The sequence below is a fragment of the Ranitomeya imitator genome, chromosome 1 (genome assembly GCF_032444005.1).
Source record: "Ranitomeya imitator isolate aRanImi1 chromosome 1, aRanImi1.pri, whole genome shotgun sequence".
Lineage (NCBI taxonomy): Eukaryota > Metazoa > Chordata > Amphibia > Anura > Dendrobatidae > Ranitomeya > Ranitomeya imitator.
The window spans coordinates 423,087,951-423,115,408 of NC_091282.1; the positions used below are offsets into that span (position 1 = coordinate 423,087,951).

The following is a 27,458-nucleotide window of genomic DNA, read 5'->3' on the forward strand; positions in this document are numbered from 1 at the left end:
CGTCATCCACTCCTTCTGAGGTCCCAGAGTTCTTGTCTGATTATCAGGATGTATTTGAAGAGCCCAAGTCCGATGCCCTACCTCCGCATAGGGATTGTGATTGTGCTATCAATTTGATTCCTGGTAGTAAATTCCCTAAAGGTCGATTATTTAATTTATCTGTGCCTGAACACTCCGCTATGCGCAGTTATGTGAAGGAATCCCTGGAGAAGGGACATATTCGCCCATCGTCATCACCACTGGGAGCAGGGTTCTTTTTTGTAGCCAAGAAGGATGGTTCGCTGAGACCATGTATTGATTACCGCCTTCTTAATAAGATCACTGTTAAATTTCAGTATCCCTTGCCATTGTTATCTGACTTGTTTGCTTGGATTAAGGGGGCTAGTTGGTTCACTAAGATAGATCTTCGTGGTGCGTATAATCTGGTGAGAATCAGGCAAGGAGATGAATGGAAAACTGCATTTAATACGCCCGAGGGTCATTTTGAGTATCTAGTGATGCCGTTCGGACTTGCCAATGCTCCATCTGTGTTTCAGTCTTTTATGCATGACATCTTCCGTGAGTATCTGGATAAATTCCTGATTGTTTACTTGGATGACATTTTGATCTTCTCAGATGATTGGGACTCTCATGTGAAGCAGGTCAGAATGGTTTTCCAGGTCCTGCGTGCTAATTCTTTGTTTGTGAAGGGATCAAAGTGTCTTTTCGGTGTGCAGAAAGTTTCATTTTTGGGGTTCATCTTTTCCCCTTCTACTATCGAGATGGATCCGGTTAAGGTCCAAGCCATCCAGGATTGGACTCAGCCGACATCTCTGAAAAGTCTGCAAAAATTCCTGGGCTTTGCTAATTTTTATCGTCGCTTCATCTGTAATTTTTCTAGCATTGCCAAACCATTGACCGATTTGACCAAGAAGGGTGCTGATTTGGTTAATTGGTCTTCTGCTGCTGTGGAAGCTTTTCAGGAGTTGAAGCATCGTTTTTGTTCTGCCCCTGTGTTGTGTCAACCAGATGTTTCTCTTCCGTTCCAGGTCGAGGTTGATGCTTCTGAGATTGGAGCAGGGGCTGTTTTGTCACAGAGAGGTTCTGGTTGCTCAGTGTTGAAACCATGTGCTTTCTTTTCCAGGAAGTTTTCGGCTGCTGAACGTAATTATGATGTGGGCAACCGAGAGTTGCTGGCCATGAAGTGGGCATTCGAGGAGTGGCGTCATTGGCTTGAAAGAGCTAAGCATCGCATGGTGGTATTGACTGATCATAAGAACCTTACTTATCTCGAGTCTGCCAAGCGCTTGAATCCTAGACAGGCCCGTTGGTCGTTATTTTTTGCCCGCTTCGATTTTGTGATTTCGTACCTTCCGGGCTCTAAAAATGTGAAGGCGGATGCTCTGTCTAGGAGTTTTGTGCCCGACTCTCCGGGTTCATCTGAGCCGGCGAGTATCCTCAAGGAAGGAGTCATTGTGTCTGCCATCTCCCCTGATTTGCGGCGAGTGTTGCAAAAATTTCAGGCGAATAAACCTGATAGTTGTCCGGCGGAGAAACTGTTCGTCCCTGATAGGTGGACTACTAAAGTTATCTCTGAACTTCATTGTTCGGTGTTGGCTGGTCATCCTGGAATATTTGGTACCAGAGAGTTAGTGGCTAGATCCTTCTGGTGGCCATCTCTGTCACGGGATGTACGTACTTTTGTGCAGTCCTGTGGGATTTGTGCTAGGGCTAAGCCCTGCTGTTCACGTGCCAGTGGGTTGCTTTTGCCCTTGCCGGTCCCAAAGAGGCCTTGGACACATATTTCGATGGATTTCATTTCTGACCTTCCCGTTTCTCAAAAGATGTCAGTCATTTGGGTGGTCTGTGATCGCTTTTCTAAAATGGTCCATCTGGTGCCCTTGGTTAAATTGCCTTCCTCCTCTGATTTGGTGCCTTTGTTCTTCCAGCATGTGGTTCGTTTGCATGGCATTCCTGAGAATATTGTTTCTGACAGAGGTTCCCAGTTTGTTTCGAGGTTTTGGCGAGCCTTTTGTGGCAGGATGGGCATTGACCTGTCTTTTTCCTCGGCTTTCCATCCTCAGACTAATGGCCAGACCGAACGAACCAATCAGACCTTGGAGACATATCTGAGATGTTTTGTTTCTGCAGACCAGGATGATTGGGTGTCCTTTTTGCCGTTGGCTGAGTTCGCCCTTAATAATCGGGCCAGCTCGGCTACCTTGGTCTCTCCATTTTTCTGCAATTCTGGGTTCCATCCTCGTTTCTCTTCAGGACAGGTTGAGTCTTCGGACTGTCCTGGTGTGGATTCTGTGGTGGACAGGTTGCAGCAGATCTGGACTCAGGTAGTGGACAATTTGGCCTTGTCCCAGGAGAAGGCTCAACTTTTCGCTAATCGCAGACGCTGTGTGGGTCCCCGACTTCGTGTTGGGGATCTGGTTTGGTTATCTTCTTGTCATATTCCTATGAAGGTTTCCTCTCCTAAATTTAAACCTCGTTTTATTGGTCCGTATAGGATTTCTGAGATTCTCAATCCTGTGTCTTTTCGTCTGACCCTCCCAGACTCCTTTTCCATACATAATGTATTCCATAGGTCGTTGTTGCGGGGATACGTGGCACCTATGGTTCCATCTGTTGAACCTCCTGCCCCGGTTTTGGTGGAGGCGGAATTGGAGTATATTGTGGAGAAAATTTTGGATTCTCGTGTTTCTAGACGGAAACTCCAGTATCTGGTTAAATGGAAGGGTTATGCTCAGGAAGATAATTCCTGGGTTTTTGCCTCTGATGTCCATGCTCCAGATCTTGTTCGTGCCTTTCATGTGGCTCATCCTGGTCGGCCTGGGGGCTCTGGTGAGGGTTCGGTGACCCCTCCTCAAGGGGGGGGTACTGTTGTGAATTCTGTGGCTGAATTCACTCCTGTGGTCACAAGTGGTACTGCAGCTTCTGAGCTTCCTCCCTCAGGTGTTTTGGTGAGCTCGTTGGCTGCTTTGTTATTTAACTCCACCTGATTCTGTCTTCCTTGCTCCTTGTCAATGTTCCAGTGTTGGACCTGAGCTTCTGGATCTTTCCTGTGGCCAGCTGCTCTGCTTAGATAAGTGTTTCTTTGTTTTTGTTGCTACTTTTTCTGTCCAGCTTGTCTATTCGTTTTTGCTGGAAGCTCTGAGACGCAAAGGGTGCACCGCCGTGCCGTTAGTTCGGCACGGTGGGTCTTTTTGCCCCCTTTGCGTGGTTTTTTGCTTTAGTGTTTTTTGTAGACTGCAAAGTTCTCTTTGCTATCCTCGCTCTATCTAGAATATCGGGCCTCACTTTGCTGAATCTATTTCATCCCTACGTTTGTCTTTTCATCTTGCTAACAGTCATTATATGTGGGGGGCTGCCTTTTCCTTTGGGGTATTTCTCTGAGGCAAGTCAGGCTTGTTTTTCTATCTTCAGGCTAGTCAGCTCCTCAGGCTGTGCCGAGTTGCATAGGTAGTGACAGGCGCAATCCACAGCTGCCTTTAGTTGTGTTTAGGATAGGTTCAGGTATTGCGGTCTACAGAGATTCCACGTCTCAGAGCTCGTTCTATTGTTTTTGGGTTATTATCAAATCACTGTATGTGCTCTGATTGCTGGCACACTGTGTCACTGGATTGCCTACATAACAGCTAAAAGACTGATATAGTGCTGTCTACAAAAGGGTCTCTTGTTTTATTGATCTGAGTTTCTTTGCACATTATTTTCACCCACAGAGCATTGTCTTGAAAACAAGTCTCCTTACATAGTTGGATCTGTTGAATGAGGCCCGGTACCCCCTCAGCGGATCAATAAACTGTGTTCTGAAAAGAGCTACAAAATGACCCCTGTATACTGGTGTATTTACCACATTTCTGTATCCCTTTGCTATTATTCTACAAAGCAGGTTGTTACATTTCAGAAGATTAGTGCCCCATTGGCTCAAAAATACAACCCCCATCCAAAAACCTTTGCTCTAACTCACCCTTTTGGGTTTCAGCACGGCCTCTCACAGCTGATCCTGCCTATGTTGATTGTCTGCAGCGGTGACATCACCTTACCAATGCAGCAGCTAATCACTGAGCTCAGCTGCTTGTGGCATCTACATCAGCAGGACCACTAGGCTCAGTGACATCACTGCTGCAGCAGAGAGAGGCAGAGACCCCAAGAGTAATAGATCAGTTTTTTTTGTGTCCCTGAATCTAGGGAGGAATAATCTTTGAATGGGGCAAACACTTTAAGGGCTCATACTCACATGCAAGAAACTTGGATGAGTCTCGCACATCAATACCCGGCACTGCACCCGGCACTCAGGAGCGGAGAGTGTGGCTACATGTATTGCTACGCGGCCGCACGCTCCAATCCGAGTACCGTGTGCAGTGCCAGGTATTGACGTGCGAGGCTCATCCAAGTTTCTCGCATGCGAGTATGAGCCTTAAGGATAAGAGTAGAACGGTCCCAAAATGTCCAATATGCAGAATAAAGGGGTCACATTATGCATGCTATTGTCAGTGAATAGATCTCAGGGATAAATGTGTATCATGGTGCAGAAGATATATCTATGTATATATATAAAAATATAAGATTTGTCTGGAGGTCTTCTTTAAATCAGAATCCCCTCTCCGCCAGAATAAGAGCCTGACTTTCTCCTACATGTTTATAAACCTGATTTATTGGTCTGTTGTAAACGTGAATATACTGAGGAGATGGATGCTGGTTAGTCAAATATACATAGATGCAATGTGACATTCTCAGTGGGTTTGGATTCTGAAGATTTCTCAGAAAGCCTTATGGGCCTTGATATTTTACAATTGACATAACTGTCAAGAAGAGTGCAATTCACCATGGCAACTTTACTGGTGTCGTGAATTGGGCACATTATAGAGCTTTGCTGAAAAGCTGGCAATAGGCACACTCATGGGTATATATAGATTGTATGTATGAGAGTATACAGTATATCTATGTATGTAACTATATGTACATATATATATAGTACAGACCAAACATTTGGACACACCTTCTCATTTAAAGATTTTTCTGTATTTTCAAGACTATGAAAATTGTAAATTCACACTGAAGTCATCAAAACTATGCATTAACACATGTGGTATTATATACTTAACAAAAAAGTGTGAAACAACTGAAAATATGTCTTATATTCTAGGTTCTTCAAAGTAGCCACCTTTTGCTTTAATAACTGCTTTGCACACTTTTGGCATTCTCTTGATGAGCTTCAAGAGGTAGTCACCGGAAATGGTTTTCACTTCACAGGTGTGCCCTGTCAGGTTTAATAAGTGGTATTTCTTGCCTTATAAATGGGGTTGGGACCATCAGTTGTGTTGTGCAGAAGTCTGGTGGATACACAGCTGATAGTCCTACTGAATAGACTGTTAGAATTTGTATTATGGCAAGAAAAAAGCAGCTAAGTAAAGAAAAATGAGTGGCCATCATTACTTTAAGAAATGAAGGTCAGTCAGTCTGAAAAATTGGGAAAACTTTGAAAGTGTCCCCAAGTGCAGTTGCAAAAGCCATCAAGCGCTACAAAGAAACTGGATCACATGAGGACCGCTCCAGGAAAGGAAGACCAAGAGTCACCTCTGCTTCTATGTTAATTCATAGTTTTGATGCCTTCAATGTGAAAATACAATTTTCATAGTCAAGAAAATACAGAAAAATCTTTAAATGAGAAGGTGTCCAAATTTTGAGTCTGCACTGTATACTGTGTATATATATACCTATATATATAGATATATATCTACCATATATACTCGTGTATAAGCCAAATTTTTCAGCACATTTTTTGTGTGCTGAAAACGCCCCCCCTCGGCATATACACAAGCCATTGTCCCAGAAGACAGCGGGGGAGAGGGAGTGGGCGAGCAGCGGGTCACAGGAGTCGGCAGCTGCGGCTAAAGCCTGTGCCTGCTGCTAAAGAGATATGAATATTCACTGCACTAGCAGTGAATATTCATTTCTCTTATAGCGCACATAGTTACAGCCGCAGCCGCCGGCTTCCAGCAGCATTCGGGCTCCCCTGGGTGCCCGTTCATAAAAGTAATGAATATTCATTACCTTAATCAGCGGCGACACGTGATTGCTCGGCCGAAAGAGCTTCTGGCACCGGAATGAGATGCTGTGAGGGCGTGCAGGGAAGGTAAGTAGGATGTGGTTTTTTTTTTAATAGGGATGGGAACTAGAGCCATGCATACAGGGATAGGGGATAAGGAGCCATGAATACAAGGACAGGGATGGGGAGCCATGCATACAAGGACAGGGATGGGGAGCCATGCAGACAAGGACAGGGATGGGGGAACCATGCATACAAGGACAGGGATGGGGAGCCATGCATATGAGGACAGGGATGGGGAGCTATGCATACAAGGACAAGGATGGGGAGCCATGCATACAAGGACAGGGATGGGGAGCCATGCATACAAGGACAGGGATGGGGAGCCATGCAGACAAGGACAGGGATGGGGAACCATGCATACAAGGACAGGGATGGGGAGCCATGCATATGAGGACAGGGATGGGGAGCTATGCATACAAGGACAGGGATGGGGAGCCATGCATACAAGGACAGAGATGGGGAGCCATGCAGACAAGGACAGGGATGGGGAACCATGCATACAAGGAGAGGGATGAGGAGTCATGCATACAAGGACAAGGATGGGGAGCCATGCAGACAAGGATGGGATAAGGAGCCATGCATACCAGGATAGGGATGAGGGAACCATGCATACCCTGCTTATACTCGAGTCAATAAGTTTTCCCAGTTTTTCGTGGCAAAATTAGGTACCTTGGCTTATACTCGAGTCAACTTATACGCTAATATATACGATATATAAATATATATATTATATATATTATCATAGTTGGGAACTACAGGGTTAAATCCCAGCTTTGCAAGCTCTTGATTAGATACACCTGCAGGGTTTCTCTAAGAAGCAGGAAGTAGCTTCATGGAGTGGCAGTCTGCTGATTGCTGAATGAAGCAGAATCAAGTGTGCTAATGAAGAGTGAACTATAGCTGTGAGAGAGAAATGCACTAAGCAGTCTGTGAGAGCTGCACAAAGCCATAAAGAAGCTGCAGCCTGTTCAGTGTGAACTGTGCCCGGAGTTGAACTCTTCTGTTTGGCATTGGGAGCTGCTGAAGCTCAGGCTTGAGGGGGATACCATGACTGGTGGGATCGTGCCTCTCTTGTGCATGAATTCTGCTTCGGGAGAATGGACTGTAATTTGTGCAGGTGAGCCCGCATTGACATATGTGATCATGATTAAATTTACAGTTTGTGTACAGAGAACTACAAGTATCAGTGATTACTATGGCCACTATGTTTGACCTAGCTGGAGCTAGCATAGCCGTGTAGGAGTAGCCAGGATGTTTTGCTTAGTTAGCACAAAGCCATGGCTATTGATTTATGTTTATCAGCTTGTTTTTGATGCTGGGCAACCTGGGGAAAGCAATACATATTACATGTGTTTGGACCAAAACTGCATTGCTTGTTTAAAAGCTTGCTTTCTAAGGGCTCATACTCACTTGCAAACAACTTGGATGAGTCTCGCATGGCAATACCCGACACTGCACCTGGCACTCAGATCAGAGCATGCGGCCGCATGCTCCGCTCCTGAGTGCCGGGTGCAATGCCGGGTACTGCCGTGTGAGACTCATCCGAGTTGCTCGCAAGTGAGTATGAGCCCTAAGGCTTAATGCCTAAAGCCTACCAGAGAGAGTGAACTCCTACAATTGGTGGATGAAATGTGGGTACGAAGTCCTAGAGAGCACAGGTAATTGCAGTGTAAAGATTCTATATTCTGGATAAAGGAGGCCTCAGACACGGTCTGAAAGCATGAAGGAACTGTCCTGTCTGGTGATGACATTCTTGCGGTGTTATGGCATCACTGGTGCAAATCATGGGAGTGTTGAGAGCTGGGAGCCGTCTTTTTAAATGGAGCTGTAAGGAGGCGAACTGATGTCTACAATGCTGGGGCCAGTGGACTGCAACATTGGTCGGCGCAACTCCTACTTTACCTACCCTTCCTGCAGTGCTGTTACTTATCTTTGTTAGGGACCTCAAGAGTGCCAGGTGACTGTGGAACAATGTCCAAGTGATGGAACTTCAGAACTCAGAGAGTTTGGTGACCCTTGCTAGTCCTGGGGGTTGGGGAAAGGTGTATCGATGGCGATGCCAAGAACTATCCCATGGCCCAAGTCGACATATGCACAGACTGTGGTGCAGTGTCCCACAGAGTGGGAGTAACAGAGTGGGAGTAGTCAAAGACTTGTTGCATGTCACGGGACTTGTGAGCTGAATTGGTAGCGCCCAGTAGTCCGGTCTACATCCAGGAGTCGCCTGTGGTGACAAGGTCACATGATGTGTGGTGACAAGATCACATAATGTGTGGTGATGTGTACATGATGTCTGGTAATGTACACAGGGTGGACTGCATACAGCAATGTGTAGGACAGTGCAGAGGACTGGACAGTGTGTAATTCTGCATGCATGATGTGCAGTCAGCAGAGCCTGTGTGTACTATGTAGGTTGTAGGTAGCAGAGCATTGCTTGTGGTCTGTAGATAGCTGAGCTCTTTGTATATACTGTAGATAGCAGAACTATGTGTGAATGGTGTTTGCTAGAAGCTGGAAGACAATAATCAGTTTTGGTAGTGACTGTTGGCATTGTGGGTAGGCAGATGGTACCCAGCCTTTGGCTTTGAGAAGAGGGGGGATATGTAGCATAACTGGGAAGGAGAGGGTTAAGTCCCAGCTCTTCAAGATCTTGATTAGATGCACCTGCAGGGTTTCTCTAAGAAGCAGGAAGTAGCTTCTTGAAGTGGCAGTCTCCTAAGGGAGTGTCAGTCTTCTGGATGAAGCAAAGTCAAATGTGCTTCTGGTGAGTGATTGACCAAAATGTGAACTGTAGCTGAGAGAGACATATGCCGCGTTCTCTCTCTGAATGGAAACTGCACTTAGCAGTCTGTTTGTGAGAGCTGCAGAAAACCGGGTGGAAGCTACAGCCTGTTCAGTGTAACTATGTAACTGTGCCTGGACTTGAACACTTCTGTTTGATGGTGGGACCTGCTGGAGCTCAGGCTGCAGGTGATACTGCTGGGATCGTGCCTCTTCAGTGTATGAAGTCTGGTCCAGGAGAATGGACTGTAATCTGTTCTGGTGAGCCAGCAAAGGCATACTGTACATGATAGTGATTGAAGGCACAGGTCTTGTGCAGAGAACCGCAAGTATTAGTAGTTGCTATGGACAATTTGACCGAACTGGGGTTTGCTCAGCTGTGTGCAAGTAGCCAGGGTCTGTTCTGTTTAGTTAGTGCCTGGACAAGGCTCAGGATTTATGCTTATGAGTTTGTTTTTGGTACTGGACAACCTGTGGAAAGCAATAAAAACTGCACGTGTTTGGACCAAAACGACATTGTTTGTGTGAACGCTGCCTAAGTGATATTAGAGTAATTTATACCATACCTTGCTCTGGTATATTTTAATTTCTTCATAAGAATGAGTCTGCCAAGCTAATTGATGAAGCTCGTCCACTGTGTACTGACATGTCTCCAAATGGGACTTTATGATATTTTGTGCAACTCGATCTGTGAAAATGATATAATTATACAAATCAAATAAGTACTATACAAATATGTGCAAAAAAAATCAATGTCATTATCCTGTGGCAAAAGAAATCAATTGTATACTGTATCTAAGACTACAGTAACGTGTTCATGATTACCTCTGTATCATAAACTGTCTGTAAAGTTGTATATAGACTTTCATAACAGATGATTATGAATGAAGTTGAGTAACTTGTATGAGTAATTAACCCCTTAACTGCTTATGACATACATTTTTGCCATGGTTCGAAGAGGAATGTATGAAGCAGTCTTAGGAGCTGAGCCTGCCCTGGTAACCCTGGTAACTGCCATGGCCCCCGTAACCGTCATGTTAGTCCCTTTATGAAGCTCAGCTACAAACTAAGCTCCTTAGGAGGCCACAATTTCCCTATATATTGCAATACTATGGTAAAAATGTATAATATAAGCGATCGGGCAACTAGAAGTTCAAGTCCCCAAAGGCGACTAAAACAAATAAATTAAAAAAAGATATAAATATATATATAAAAATCCCAATCATCACCCTTCCCTCTATTAAATAAACTAAAAAAAAATTAAATGAATAAAGATATCTGCCATTGTCATGGCTCAAAAAGTCTGGGTTAACAAAATATAAAATTACGGGTTTCAGAATATGTTGACAAAAACTTTTTTTTAAACAAATTTTAGAATTTATTTTCACAACTAAAATAACAAAAAAAAAACTGGACAAGTTTGGTTTTGCTGTTATCTGACTGATCTGAAAAATCATATTGCCAGGTCATTTTTATTGCATAATGAAAGGTATAAAAACAAAACCAAAATACCGTAATTAGATATTTATGGTTTAATTTTTTTTTAAATTTCATTGCACTTGGAATTTTTCCTCCCATTTTTTAGTACATTATATGATGAAATGAATGGTGTCACTCAAAACTATAACTTGTCCTGCAAAAAACAAGTCATCATACAGCTATGAAGACGGATAATAAAAGATATGGCCCTTGGAAAAAGTGAAGGAAATAATGAAGGTACAAAAATGAAAAATTCCTGGACTTCCTTTGGCTTTAAATCATAAAATTTTCTAAAAGTGTATTTTAGAAGTATATTAAGTATTAAGACAATAGTAAAGAGGACATACTGTCTATTTTCTAATGATTTATTTGTTTTAAACATGGGGTTTGTAAATCTCAGATTGTAGCATTGACCTAATATTATTATTATCATATTGATAGCTATCATGGTCCCTTTTTCCACCTGTTAGAATGTATTACTATTTACGATATTTATCATTTTGCCTGGTAATAAGCAAAACCTTTGGATGGAAATTTCTCAAAATTAAGAAAAAGAGTGACATAACTGGTCCCTTAAATATATAAAAAATAAACTTTAAACATGTAATTCTTCAATCAAACTATCCAAATAACAGGTAAATTGATTCTATAATATCTTTTTTGGAGAATGAGCAAAAATGTACCTCTTATAATCTATGGGTATAAATTTAGTGGATCACTCTGTTCTCTAATGCATTTTTTACTTTCTGATGTAGATACCCAAACATTATATTGTAAAAAAGACACATGAAATAAAAATAATCCTCATTATAAGGTCGGAGTCACGCTCAGCGTAGGGAAATACGGTCCATTTTTTTACAGGTGTAATACGCAGAAATTATCCCAAAACAGTGATCCGTACGTCATCCGTAGGCAAGGTGTGGCTGCGTATTTTGAGCATGTAAACCTCTGTATGTAATCCGTATGGCATCCGTACTGCGAGATTTTCTCAAATATTGAAGACGTATATACAGTCTATATATATATATATATATATATATATATATATATAAATATATATATATATATTTCATACAGCGCTAGATAGCTTAAAAGCCAGTAAATCAATTGCCGGATTTTGCTATCTCATTATCAAACCCAACAGGATATGAGACATGGTTTACATACAGTAAACCATTTCATATCCCTTATTTTTTTACATATTCCTCATCAATGATGTTAGTAGAGTGTGTGTGCAAAATTTGGGGGCTCTATCTGTGAAAATAAAGGGTTAAATCACAGAAAAAACTGGCGTGGGCTCCCGCGCAATTTTCTCCGCCAGAGTGGGAAAGACTGGGGAATAATATCGTTTTTCCATGATTTAACCCTTTATTTTAACAGCTAGAGCCCCCAAATTTTGCACACACACTCTACTAACATTACTAGTGAGGAATATGTAAAAAAAATAAGGGATATGAAATGGTTTACTGTATGTAAACCATGTCTCATATCCTGTCAGGTTTGATAATGAGATAGCAAAAGCCGGCAATTGAATTACCGACTTTTATGCTATCTAGCTCTGTATTAAAGATTAAATATATATATGTGTCTCAATGACATATATATATATATGTACCTATACTATGTGTAGACATTTATTCTATCTATTCTATTCTAACCTGTCAGTGTGATTTTACTGTACACCGTACTGAATTACCGGCTTTTCTATAGAACACCGCTGCGTATTTCTTGCAAGTCACACTGATGGTCCTTGCGTAATCCGTATTTTTCTCGCCCCATAGACTTTCATTGGCAGATTTTTTGCGCAATATGCTGACAAACGCAGCATGCTGCGATTTTCTATGCCCATGAAATACAGCTGCGAAATATACGGCAGATAGGAGCTGCCCCATAGAGAATCATTGGTCCGTGTGCAATGCGTAGTTTTTGCGCCTCTCAAACATCCGAAAAACTCTCTAGTGTGACACCGGCCTAAGAACTAAACTCCTGATAGTCGTAACTATAGTTTCTTGTTCGACCAAAACTAGTGGGTATTTTATTCAAGCATACTCAACTGGCTTATAATAATTAAGGGTCCTATTCATCAAGACTAACAATTTTCAAGCTGGTCTTGATGAAAGGCGTGTGATGGAGTCAGACGCTCCTGACTCATTAAGAGGCAGATAACTATTAATAAATCAGGAGCGTCTGAGAAGTGGCATGCATCTCCATGTGCCTCGCCACAAATGTTACTCTAGTCAGTGACTGGAGTAAGCTTTCTGGCATAAGGTATGCCAAAGTTCACCATCAATTAGATGAGCTGTGGCATCAATGCTTAACCCCAGCTCCATCCACTGTGGTGGAGGTAGGCAAAAGTGGAGTGAGAATGCCAAAAGTTGGAAACTTTTTGTGGAAAAATGTTGTGACTTTTCATATCTTTTTATGCCAGATTTCTGGCTTTATAGCTTTGATGAATTGCGGCCTAAAACTCACATTTCTGCAAGTCTTCTTCAGATGAATTGGATAATCACACTGTTTTATTACAAACTGAATGTCCTACTTCAGGCTGATAAATACACAATCATTTTGAAGTTGATATATGTGTTATTTCTATGTATGCACATATACATATTTTTTTCTCCTTCCCAGCGCTTGCATTCCTTACAGTCTTCATCACTCCTGGCCCTGGCTCATGGCTTGATAAGGCCTCTGGCAGACTTACCATGCACTGTGCTATGAGTCAGTGAGATGAGCAATATGACATCATGGCGTTCGCTGTGGCAGCACGGTATACAGTGACATCAGAGGCCTTGTCCTGCCCAAAATTCTGGACTGGAATGAAGTTTCTGAAGAGATTGAGCACAATGGGACATGGGGAAAAGAAGAGATCCAAGGACTTGATGGTGGACTGAGGGGTTGGCGGACAGGTGAGCAGTGAGGTGACTACTATTTTATTTCTTTAACTGTTTAGCTTGTCTCAAAAGGTATCAAAATACAAATAATTGAAAAATGTAAGGAGAATTCAGGGTCACTCAAACAAATTTGCTCATATTATAATATTTTTATTATTATACATAATTATTTTTATTATTTTTATTATTGTACATACATTTCTGCACCTAGTATTGAGTTTGTTGGCCTGTATGAAGCCATCCTCACTTTGCTTCCCCTAATGGCAGCTTTGTAATGAAAAAATTGTGATTGTGATGTCCTCAGTTCCTTTATTTCAAAAAATCTGGTAATGGTGTAAGGCTATGTGCAGACAAAGTATGTGAGGCATTTAAATATGATCGGCTTGTCAACCAGAAATTGCTTCAGAAGTTTTTGAGGAGTTTTTGGAGGTTTTCTTTTCCTAAAATTTCCTGAAGCACATTACAAGGAAGGATAGGCGCAGGCGCAGGCTGTTGTGACTGCATTGCACAAAGCATGACAACCAAATGGAGCACATCGGCCTCGTTACTCCATTATTGTCTATGGGAATGACAGAGAAACCAGTGTATGGTGAACGGCTATCTTTATCATTGTTACCATCCACCTCTCGTGTCTCCCCTTTTCCTCATAGTTTGTAAGCTTGCGAGCAGGGCCCTCACTCCTCCTGGTATCTGTTTTGAACTGTATTTCTGTTATGCTGTAATGTCTATTGTCTGTGCAAGTCCCCTCTATAATTTGTAAAGCGCTGCGGAATATGTTGGCGCTATATAAATAAAAATTATTATTATTATTATTATCATTCCCATACACAAAAACTGCAGCATTTTTGTTTGCCTGATTGTACCAACAATGAGCCTTTGTCACCCCACAATAATGTGTGTGTTAAAAAATACAAAAAAATCAAGTGTCATAAGAAACATACAGCTCTGGCAAAAATTAAGAGACCACTGCAAAATGTTCAGTTTGTCTGATTTTTCTCTTTATAGGTATATTTTTGAGTAAAATGTAAATTGTTCTTTTATTCTATAAACTTCTGACAACATGTCTCCGAAATTCCAAGCAATAATTTTTGTAATTTTTTTCTGAAAAGGAGAAGTGGTCAAAATCAATTAAAAAAAAAACAGTGCTTTCAGACCTCAAATAATGCAAAGAAAAAAAGTTTATAATCATTTAGAAACAACAATACTAATGTTTTAACTCAGGAAGAGTTCAGAAATCAATATTTTGTGGAATAACCATGATTTTTAATCACAGCTTTCATGCGTCTTTGCATGCTTTCCACTAGTCTTTCCCTCTGCTTCTGGCGCAAAAATTTAAGTAGTTCTTCTTTGGTTGATGGCTTGTGACTATCCATCATCGTCTTGGTTACATTCCAGAGGGTTTCATGGGGTTCAGGTCTGGAGATTGGGCTGCCCATGACAGGGTTTTGTTGTGGTGGTCTCTTAATTTTTGGCAGAGCTGTATATCCAACAACAAATTACTTGTTGCCATAAAAGAAAATATTGAATTTTATCAAAATTGACTAAGATACAGCACAAATGATAGGCATTGCTTATTCGCAGCGTCTTACATGACGTCAATGAAGCTATTTACAGTATCTCTTCCTCATAGCAAATGTGATACTCTTCTGGGGGAACCCATTTGTTTTACCCATTGTTTAGACATGGAAACACATTTTACATTTTACTACATAAAGGCTAATATAACTTATACAAAGGAAGGCATACAGTGAATGAATTTGGATGCCAAATACTGTAGAATATTCCCATTTGACTTAAGTTCTTGTTTTGGCACATTTTCTGCAGCGGAGCCAACCTGTTCTGTTCGTAACAATGCATAGACATTCAACAAGTTATCCGCTATCTCATGTTTATTGATAAGGATGAAAGAGCAGAGATTTGAGCGTACACTGATTTGCAGCAGAAGACCTGGTAAATGAGGCTTCGTTTGTACCTCTTGGATCTCATGGAAATGTTTTGAAAAAGGTGGAGGGAATAAGAATCAAATTCTGTCCTGCTGGCAGACACTCTGTCTACCCCACTAGACTCCATTCATGAGTATACTGTACATGAACACTGATATATGTGACCGGAGGATTAGATGAGCATAGCTTTTAGAACATGACAGCTGATTTCAGCCAATATTACCGAACACAAAAGAACTACAGTGCTTAAAAGCATATCGCCCTTGGGGTATGTGCACACAACATCTTTTATAGGCGGTCCGCTCGGGAACCCACCTAATAAAGCCCTTACAGTGCATATGTTCGTCTTTTAACCACTTCAGGCTTCGAAAGCCATAAAGCGTTTAGAAGAAGTGTCCTGACCATTCTTCACGTGGCTACTGCTTGGACGCTGCTCCCTATTGAATACATAATGTTAAAAAACAATTGCCGCCACAGAAGAATAACCAAAAAAAAGCCTCAGGAAAAACACTGCCATCATCTTCTTCACACAAATCAAGGACGGTAAGCCGGCGTCTAAAACAGATCATGTACACATGCCATTAGTCTTTTGAATCCAAAGATGGAAGTATACTTCATTTCTGAAAAAGCTTGATTTGTAAATCTTCCCCAATGTTCCTTTGTTTTTCTACACTTTTGTGGCAAATTCATTTACATTTTTTGCTTTGAGGTATAAATTGCCTCTAAAAGCACTTATAACCAAAAAAAAAGGAAATTACCAATCATATGGTCAAAAAGAAAGTCTGGAACATAGGTTGCTAAAGATAAAATACCTCTGTTGAGCAGACAAGGTAGATGGTGGCACTGCTGAAGAAGTGTGCCAGCACTGTCATATAAAATGTACAAAAAGTGATAAAAAATAATAGTAGGTCAAGGACTGCACAGGTAAAAAACAATGCGTACATCATGCTCAGTGCAAGCAACAGTGACACAAAAGATGCCATCAGTGTAAGATGTATTATAGCATAATCCGTGGACCCAGCATAGTAGGAGTAAGCAAATGACAGATATAATGAACGCCAACAATGTGGATACCTGCTGCTGAGATACAAAAACCGTGCTGTTAGCATGCCAGATCATATGGGTGGCAGGTAACTGGCTATGAAATTGCCAGAAAAAAGATAGTGGATTGGTTAAGATTGCTTTAAGAAACTAGTGTCAACAAGGGCACAACAAAAAATGTAAATGGCATACACAGACCACGTAAATACCAAGAATATCACTGTTGTTAGACATATGCATGCACTTATAAAATATATGCAGGAGGCAAAATGGGGGAAAATACCTGTATGGTTCGCAGGACAAGTGCAGCGCACACCCCAACGCGTGTTTTGGAACAAGTCCTTCATCAGGAACTTTTTACAAAAAGGAAAATCAGCCGATGCAAAAGTATGAGCACCACGCATGGTTAGTACCTAGTAGCACCAAAATGTGCAAGTATTACAGGTTGTAAATGCCTTTTATAGCCAGCCAGCAATCTTTCAATTCTTGTTTGAAAGATTTTCATCCATACTTCTTGGAAAATTTGTTAAAGGGTCGATAGTAGTAGGATTGCTGCTTCCAACAGGTGGTGCTATAGAGTTTAAGTACTCCTCCTCTCTGAAGAGGCAATCTGCATACTAAATTTTCCAGTGGGGCATTGCACGGTGAATTAGCCTCCTTAAATTGTCATTCCAGAGCCGGCATGCCAATCTCCACAGGGAGGAACGTTACCCCTTAGACCTCAGTCCAGAGCCTATCATATAGCCCAATCAATTCTCATACTTTGCTCTGACAAGGGGCAATACCCCTAAACACCATGCCTACAAATTGAGATTCTAAATTGGCTTTTATCCATGACATATTGCCAGACTCGGTAAAGGGTCAAGTGACTTGTAGGATTGCTGCTTCCAACAGGTGGCGCTATAGAGTTCTTCCTCTCTGAAAAGGCAATTTACATATTAAATATACCAATTTTCACTGAAATTTAGCTTGGTCTTCCAGACCTTATCTTGACCTCCACTGTTCCTGTTAACTGACATTTCTTAATTACATTTAAAAATGAGAAAATGGAAACTTGAAAAGGCTTTGCTATCTTCCTATAACCTTCTCCTGCTTTCTGGGCCTGTACCATTTTCAGAGTGCTAGGCAGCTGCTTAGAAGAACCCATGGCTGCTGTTTTTTGGTATAAGGTTAGAGGAGACTGGGATTTTATAAAGCTGGGAAATTTTCGTCACCTTGCCTTTTCTAACGACTATAGTGAACAAGCCATAACCTTAACAAGGCTACTTAAGGTCTGAAATTTATCTTAGCACACAAATCTCCAAGGGCGTCCAAACTTTTACATCGACCTATTTTTCTTTTTGTAACTTTGAAAATGTAAGAAATGAATATATATATACATATATATATATATATATATATTGCCAAAATACAAAGTAAATGTGTCATCTTTAACTTTAGGCCTTTTAGAGATTATTTCATCTTCATCTTGCTTAGGAGTTACCAATAACAGTAATTTTGACGAGGGGTGCGCAAACTTTTACATGCCACTGTAAAATGGTGTTTTTCAAAATGCTGAAAGAATGGTGTAGTTTATAGCAGCCATTGAGAAAATTGTGCACTGATAGCTGGGGTTTCTGCTGATCTTTTCCATTTTTGTCTGGCACACAAACAAAGGTGGAGTTAGAGAGGACCCCTAATTCCGCCATCATTTTCCATTTTGCGCTGTGTCACTCCATTGCAGAGATATTCACATTTGTTGCTTTTGGAGTGCAGTATGTGAAATCTCTGCTTGTAGTGCAACTTGGTGTACCTTATGAGTCTTCTCTGGGGTGTGTGCTTTCACGCTGTGATTGCAGGCTTCTGGGAGGGAGGGTTAACAGCACACAACCTCAGGTCTTTAATTTATTAACCACTTGCACTTTTTCAGTGGAAATGGTTACAAAAGGCACATAAACATGCCCATGGACCTGTTTTTTGCCTTCTCATTGACTCCTATTGTAAAGTATTGAGTGTACAGAAAAATGGACATTTCTTCTTTTAAATGTTGCCATTTTTTGAAAGCCTTAATGTTTAAAAGATGCCAAAAACCTAAACATATGAAGAGAAAGTCATTCTTGCATAGCATTGAATAGGTAAATTTTTTTAAATGCATTATCATTGTTTTTTGCTGCATTTTCTGCACACAAAAAACACAAAAACTGGAAAAACCCACAAATATACCCAAACGGTGCCACAGCTAATTACATGTGTCAGGTATTGCAGGTCAGCCTTAAATACAGCAAAAGTGGTACCATACAACCCATAAATATAAATAAAAGAAAGACAACTCTTTTAACTTGTTCAAGACCTGGCAATTTTTCATTTTTGCACTTACATTTTATTTTTTTTGCTCTTTTAAGAGCAACAAGTTTTTTATGTTTTACCCAAGGCCTTGTTTTTTTGTGAGATATATTGTAGTTTTGACTTATGCCATTCATTTTATAATGTAATGTACTGAAACACGGGAAATAAGTTCCAAGTGTGGTGAAATTGTGAAAAAACCCAATTCTGCTGTTCGATTTTCTTTTTCTTTTCACTTTTATGTCGTTTGTTGTACGGTAAAAATGAGCTGGAAATAGGATTCCCCAGATCAGTATTATTATAGAGATACCAAACTTATAAACAATTTTAGATTCTTGTGTTTTGAAAAAAACAAACATTTTTTTACTTAATTTTTTGAGGAAAGTGAAAGTCACTTGAATTTTTTTCACCGTTAAATGTACGGTTAAAATAATTTTATATTTTGCTAGATCAGACTTTCACAGACCTGACAATACAAATTGTTCTTATTTTGTTTAAGGTTTATTGATTTTTTTTAACCCCTTAATACCAGGGGTATTTTTGGTTTTGCATTTTTATTTTTTGCTCCTCTTCTTCCCAGAGCCATAACTTTTTCATTTTTTGGTAAAAATAGCGATCTTAGGCCTTGTTTTTTGCAAGACAAGTTGTACTTTTGAACTTTTGACACCATTGGTTTTACCATGTCGTATAATAGAAAACGAGAAACAAATTCCAAGTACGGTGAAATTGCAAAAAAAGTGCAAATCCACAGTTGTCTTTTGTTTGGCTTTTTTACTAGGTTCACTAAATGCTAAAACTGACCTGCCATTTTGATTCCCCAGGTCATTGCGAGATCATAGACACCAAACATGTCTAGGTTCTTTTTTATCTAAGTGGTGAAAAAAAATTGAAAATTTGAGACAAAAAAAAGTTGCCAGATTCCGAGATCCGTAGTGTCTCCATTTTTCGTGATCTCGGGTTGGGTGAGGGCTTTTTTTTTGTGCGCCAATCTGATTTTTTTTTATTGATACCATTTTGGTGTAGAGACGATCTTTTGATTGCCCGTTATTGCATTTTATTGCAATTTTGCAGTGACCAAAAAGAGTAATTCTGGCGTTTCGATTTTTTTTCTCGTTTTACCGATTGGATCAATTCTATTAATTCTATTTATATATTAATAGATCAGGCGATTCTGAATGCGGCGATACCAAATATGTGGATATTTGATTTTTTTTTATTGCTTTATTTTGAATGGGGCAAAAGGGGGGTGATCTGAACTTTTATTTTTTTAATTTTTTTATTATTTTTAAAAACTTTTTTTTGTACTTTTTACTTGCTTCAATAGTCTCCATGGGAGACTAGAAGCTGCAGTTGTCCGACTGCATCTGCTACATGGTTATGCTACATAGGTGGCAGTGCTCATAGCAATCCAGCTATGCCAACCCATCGGCGACCCGCGGTCATGTGACACGGGAGCCGATGGGAGGAGGTAGTGACGCGCTTCCTGCGTGCGCATGTTAAATGCAGCTGTCAGCGTTTGACACTGGAATTTAACATGTTAACGGTTGCAGGTGAATCGCGATTCCACCCGTGGCTGTTCCGGACACACGTCAGCTGATCAGATCAGCTGTCATGTGCCAGAAAAAGGTGCGTGCTCATCGCCGGAACCCACACCACACAGGGGGAGGCGTCCAATGCCGGACCATGTCTGTCATTGGACGTAAAGGGGTTAAACAAGAAAAAAGGGGTTATTTAAGCTTTATATTTTTTCATTATTTTTTTTTAGATGCACCCACCCGTAGCCTTATATGGGTGTTCATGGTCCTCGGATGCACTAGCGGCATGCTGCATTTTTTTCGGTAAGAGAAAAAATTGCCCCACGGAGTAACATTGGTCCGAATGCTATCTGATAAAACATCAGATTGTACTCGTCAGTGTTTTACGCCAGTGTGAGCGAGCCCTTACACAATATGATTCTGCATGATTATGGTAATACCAGCATGTATTTTTTTTTCACTGATGTGTTGAAAAAGAATCAGAAATTTGTAAAAAAAAAAATCGGTTCAATCATATCCTGATATCCTGAGACCCATAACTTTGATTTTTCTGTTGCTGGAGCTGTAAGAGAGCTTGTTTTTTGTGTACTGAGCTGATGTTTTTATTAATACAATGTTGTGTAGATGTAACATTTTAATATATTTATATTTTTTAAGTAGATGCAGTGAAAAAACAGAACTGTCATTTCATTTTTTTCTCATTATGCTATTTACCCTGAAGATACCAATTACGTTTATTTATTTCATTTCTTTATTATTTATTAATGGAGGGAAGGCATAGGGGTGATTCAGATTTTATACTTTTTTAGAAATGTACTTGTTTTGGTAGTAGGCATGCGCAAAAAAACATTACATCTGGAATTGTTTTCATTTTAATTTTTTATACAGTTCACCGGGCAGTATAATTGACAAGTTAATTTTTTCTGTGGGTTGATATGATTACGAAGATACCTAATTTATACAGTTTTTATGTTTTACTACTTTTTCACAAGCAAAATCATTAATAAAAAAAATGCTTTTTTGGTCCTCACATTGTAATAGTATAATATAATATATAGTACTTGTTTTTCCAAATGAATTTACCAAAAATGTTTTGTTTTTTTTGCATAGGGTTGTTTTTTACACAAACAATATTTTTTTTATTATTAAAACTGTGATTTTGGGATCTTTCGCTTTTACATTTTTTTTTTTAATTTTTGTACAATGCTTACTAATCCCACAAGAAGACATGAATATGCATATGCATTGATAATAATCTGCATATGTAGTACAGTTATTATCTGACTGACAATCAGCCTATCAGGCCCCATGTCTGGCACACATGAAGGCTATTGTTAAGCCTCTTAATGTCATAGTATACCATTGACACAACACGGCCGTGTTTAGGCGGTGCCGATGGGCAGACAAAGGGTGGATGGATACCATGTTTTGACATAGGTGATTTTCCTTTTTGGATGCTGCCCTTCCCGTGGTTGTTCCTTCCCAGTGAAAGACCTGGCTATTTATTGCTTGCGTTGAGAAACATGTGATGGTGTCTCCGCAGTGTTGGATGTTTTGATCTCCCCGAGGTCATTTATCCTTATGTTTATAGTGTACCATTGACACAACACGGCCGTGTTTAGGCGGTGCCGATGGGCAGACAAAGGGAGCGATCTCTCGCTGTAAAGTTCTTCATTTGCCACTGTCACTATTGACAAAGGCATCTGATAGGTTACCTTGCTGGAATGAAGCTAGGTCTGATCCTAGAACACAGCAGGAGCCATCTGTGTACAACAGCGGGCTCCTGCTGGGGATGGCACTGGCACAAATCCAGTGTCTATGTCTTCCCCAAGATGTGACTTTATGCCCAATTGAGGGAAATCACCAGAAATCTGGATGGAGTTATGTCAATTTGTGTGAGGGGTTTAATAATCCATAGTTTTTGTTTTATTTTTCAACGATCACAGACAAATAATAATCATCATTCTACTACAGAGTACTATTAAAGGAGTTTAAAGGGAACCTGTCATTAGGATTTTATACCCCAAATTAATGGCATGCATGTAAAGGTGCTTTAATGCCAAATAAATCCTTCCCTTTCTTTTAGAAATCCATTTAATTAACTTTTACTTACTCGTTAGAGAAATTTATGGGTAACATGATAAGCTAATGAATTGCAAGTGCAGTGGGTGGCACCTGCACTCACAGCTTTCCTGCCCTGTCCCACTATTCTCCGCCCAGTGCCGGCCTTCTCTCTTTGATGGAGTTGTCAGTCAGAGACAGGAGGCAGACAGCAAGCAAGGAAAAAGGCATAGAAGAAAAAAGCTGTAAATCCTGTGCACACCCACTGATTTGCAACTCATAAGCATATCATTTTAGCTATGGAGTTCTCTAAAACAGCAACATGGATTTCCAAAAGAAAGGGAAGTATTTACTCAGCATTAATTAAACACCTTTACATGCATGCCCTTAGTTTTGGGTATAAAATCCTCATCACAAGAGCTGTTTAAGAATATTATCCACAACCTGGTCCCTTTCTTCTGATTGTTGCCGTTAATGGATCCCCACCAGGTACAGACTGGGGCTGAACTTCAGCCCTGGCATTTGAAATCACACAGGCCCATGGTATTCCCGTCCCCTTGAACCAGATGGGATATATTGCTAAAATTACCCTGGATGGAGGAAAGCAAGATTTTCTACAAGACCAATATTTTTAATGATACCCGTGGCCTGCTGGGGTAAGTGACGGACTCAGCAACTTTGTGCTCCATCACAACTCTTTAACAGTATGAGTGTCTTGAAAACACCGATTCTTTTAAAAACGTAGCAGACAAGGCAGCCCATGACCAGACAGGCCTTTCTGGCATTTGCCAGAATTGCCAGATGGCCAGTCCGGCCCTAATCCCTGCCATCAATATGTTCTGATGTTTCTCAATGGAACATTGTAAAAGCTTCTAAAATAAAGAACACTTGATCATATGGGCTAGTAGGAACATGGTAGACATAAATCAAAGACTTATATTTGTAAAATCAGTAAAAGCTATATAATACAAATGGTTGTATCATAGATCTTTATGGGCATCGGAAAAATCAACTTACCTATTTCACTCATGCTTATTCCAGGTGCAATCTGTCCATTATTGAAAGAGCTATACATAAATAAGTTTGGTACTGACGTAAGGTCATAAATAGGTTCTTGCTTTATTTGTTTCATTCCAGTTATGTCTATGCCTGACTGGTCCGGGGATGGCTGTGCAGAATCCACACTGTAGTAAGCCTCGGATTTGGGCAGATCGATGACATGTCCATTGGAGTAAGTGCCTCCGGTCTCATTGTTGAGATTGCTTAGACCATTGCTGATGTTACTGCTATATACTCTGGCTAAGGCCTCTGCCTCTCCACTTTGCTGTTGTCTCTGTTCTTGTAACCGTTGCTGGTGTTTCTGGACTTCGGCATACAGACTATCTCGCTGTTTTTTTGACATTCGCCCAAATTTTACAGCTAGAAAACATAAAAACAAAAGTAGATATTACTATAAGAAATCATAAAATTAGGTATGCACTTAGTCACTACCTTAGTGAGTCATTTCAGAACCCTATTCTCCACGTCAGTGACGAGTCCAGTAGTCAGACGTCAACAATTGGCAAGTTATCAACTATCCACAGTTGGGAGTATCTCTTTAGTTTCTTTAGTTAAAAGTCCAAAATCTTACTAACAAGTCCTCTTTAATCCCTTTATGGACTAGGGGATTTTTTTGGTTTTTGCGCTATTTTTTTAATTATTCTCCTTAATTTAAGAGCCATAACTTTTTTATTTTTCTGTTCCCATGACAGCTTGGATTTTTGCAGGACGAGTTGTACTTTTGAATGACACAATTTATTTTATCATGTGATGTAGATGTACTGGAAAGAGAGAAAAAAATGCCAAGTGTGGTAAAATAGCAATAAAAGTATAATTCAGCAATTATTTTTTATTTTTCTTATTTCCAGCTTTAATTTTACAGTAAAAATCACCTATCAGTATGGTTCTCCAATTTTTGTTTTATTTAAGCGGTGAAAAAAAAAATCAGAAAGTTGTAAAATAAAACTTGCGGTGGCTATACTGGTGTTTTTATCTTTTTTCTTGTTGCACCATTTACTGATTGGATTAATTTATTTTATATTTTAATAAATCGAACTTTTACAAACAAACTGCGATACTGAATATGTTTATTTTTTATTTCTTATTTTTAATGAAGGAAAAAAGGGCGATTTGAACTTTTATATATATATTTTTTTCATATTTTCAAGTGTAAATGCCATTTAAAGGGGATATTTGGGACTTTGTAAAAAAAAAAGCTAAATGCTAAAGGACAGGTAGTTGTCACAGACCACTACGGTTCAACTGCCTCAGCTGACATCACGTAGACAGAGCGGCAACTTCTTTTCCATCCTGCTCTGTCGATGGAGCATGAATGCCCGCTGATTGATAGCTTGCTCCCCTAGTTAGGCAGCGGGGATCCAGCTGTCAATCAGTATGTGACCGTTCTGTGTCGGCAAAGAATGATGCTGGGCACAATAGGCAGGTAGGTAGCCTGTTAGTGTTCATGCACTTTTTTTTAAACAAAGTCCCAGATATTCACTTTATAGATCAAAGAATCTGCGGCAATTTTAGTTTATCAGATTTGCTCAAGTTAAGCCGCTAAATGAGGTTTTTCAAAACCCCATACTAAACATAGGTAGAACAAAAGGAAAAAAAAATATTATACTTACCTAGCCCTCACCTGTCCTACCTCCTACTCCTGCCCTGGTCCGGTAACCTTCTTCTGCCTGCTTTTCAATGGCATCTTCAAATGCCTCGAGTGGTGTCATGACATACGTCACCCCACAACATCATTGTGCAAAGATGCCTTTGAAGGGACTGCACCCGTGACAGGACAAAAGAAGATGTCTGGAGAGAAGTGGGTTTCTGCAGTGCAGCAGGTGAGGGCTGGGTGAGTGTATATATATATATATATATATATATATATATATATATATATATATATATTTTACACTATTTCAGCCCCATCCCAACCATCTTTAATCCAGCAAAATGGTGGACTAAAGTAATAAGAGAACATTTTGATTGAAGCAAATTATTATTATTTTTTTTAATTCGAGTAAAATTGAATTTGCCCCAAACCGATTTGTTCACCTTGTCTCCCATAGATAGACAGAGGAATGCCGGACATGTGCCATAACAGTCTAAATATATTTTTGTGAAGGCCATTTTTTACACAAAGTTGGAAGCAGCTCATGATCACTATAAAATGGCTGTTTTGCTTACATTAAGTATCCCACTGCTTGTTTGCACAAATTGTTCTGAAAGCTTCATCCATGAAGCATTGAGAGAGGCAGTGATGAAGCAGTGATGTCTGTGGTGAAGAGACTAATTGTTCTGCTAATTCTTTGGCCTGAACAGGGATGTTTCAACACAACAAAGAGCAGAAGAGAGTGCCCTGCTTTAAAGAGCTTGTTAAACTCACTCATTGTTCAGCTGCCAAATTCTAACTGGTATCTGATGTAATCAATAGAGCAGACATGACAATGGTAACAGTCCGTTATTGAACGCTCCTTAGGGTCTGTCTGGAGCAATTGATCAACTGTTTTCAGTTAAAGAATGCATTTGCATAAGATATTCAGTTTAATGATTTCATAGAGTTAATCTAATGCTTGGATAACTATATAATACATACACTCTAAACAATACTTAAGTGTTCTCTTTGGTTTCCTTGCACAGAGGCAATAATAGAATTATTGGAAAATCTAAAATGTTCATTTTGTCTTCTCACGTACAAAAATCATAATAATTGATTGAGGTGTTATGTAAAGGCCATTTAGAATAATACCGTATATACGGTACTCGAGTATAACTGGGAAAACTTAATGACTCGAGTATAAGCCTAGGGTGGGAAATGCAGCAGCTACAGGTAAATTTCAAAAATAAAAATAGATACCACTAAAAGTAAAATTCATTGAGACATCAGTAGGTTAAGTGTTTTTGAATATCCAGATTGAATCAGGAGCCCCATAAAATGCTCCATACAGTTCGTGATGGGACCCATAAGATGCTCCATAGAGATATTTGCCCCATATAATGCTGCACAAATGTTAATTATGGCCCCATAAGATGCTCCATAGAGATATTTGCCCCATATAATGCTGCACAAATGTTGATTATGGCCCCATAAGATGCTCCGTAGAGATATTTGCCCCATATAATGCTGCACAAATGTTGATTATGGCCCCATAAGATGCTCCATAGAGATATTTGCCCCATATAATGCTCCACAAATGTTGATTATGGCCCCATAAGATGCTCCATAGAGATATTTGCCCCATATAATGCTGCACAAATGTTGATTATGGCCCCATAAGATGCTCCATAGAGATATTTGCCCCATCTAATGCTGTACAATTGCTGATTATGGCTCTATTAGATGCTCCATAGAGATATTTGCCCCATATAATGCTGCACAAATGCTGATTATGGGCCCATAAGATGCTCCATAGAGATATTTGGCCCATATGCTGCTGTTGCTGCGATAAAAGAAAAAAAAAAAGACATACTCACCTCTCCTCGCTGAGGCCTCTGCACTGATGTTCAGGCAGATGGCGCACACTAACCACGTCATCGCGCCCTCTGACCTGAGTGTCACAGCAGAGGACATGGAAGACACAGCGGCGCCCGGTGGTGCATCGAGGACAGGTGAATATCGCTCACCCTCCCCATTATACTCACCTGCTCCTGGCGTGGTCCCTGGCAGCTTCCCTGATCGTCTTCTCCGGCGCCGGCAGCTTCTTCCAGCGTTGAGCGGTCACCGGTACCGCTCATTACAGTAATGAATATGCAGCTCTACCCCTATGGGAGTGGAGTCGCTTCCGTACTCATTACTGTAATGAGCGGTACTGGTGACCGCTCAACTTTGGAGGGAGCTGTCAGTGCCCGGAGACCATCGGAGCTGCAGGAACCTCGCCAGGAGCAGGTGAATATGTCACAGCCGCCGCTCCCCCACCGACCCCCCTGGGACAATGACTCAAGTATAAGCCGAGAGGGGCACTTTCAGCCTTAAAAAAATGGGCTGAAAATCTCAGCTTATACTCGAGTATATACGGTAATTGTTTTTCCCAATAAACAAGTCCTAAATAAACCATTACCTCCTAACAACAAAACCAAACAATTTTAGTGAGACTGACCAACTATCATATGTTTTTGAGACTCTTCGACCCATAGTTTGAAAATCAGTCAGCAGGATTTCCCACCCCACACAATTTATATGCACATATCCAGCAATACCTTTACATGACCAGTCTGTTGTTCCAGTACTGAGAAATCAATTTTTGAAGTGATATGCAAATGACACTGC

The 27,458-nt window shown here is 40.3% G+C and overlaps 1 protein-coding gene across 1 annotated transcript in view; it reads right to left on the minus strand.

The window, feature by feature from the left end:
• The window catches only part of RORB (RAR related orphan receptor B), a 352,234-nt gene that overhangs the window by 53,716 nt on the left and 271,060 nt on the right, over positions 1–27,458 (minus strand). Inside the window, exons 4-5 of the mRNA XM_069763311.1 lie at positions 23,171–23,572; positions 9,448–9,569 (exon numbers count right to left, since the gene is read on the minus strand). Coding sequence (XP_069619412.1) covers positions 9,448–9,569; positions 23,171–23,572 — 524 coding nt within the window. The remainder of the gene's footprint in view (positions 1–9,447; positions 9,570–23,170; positions 23,573–27,458) is intronic.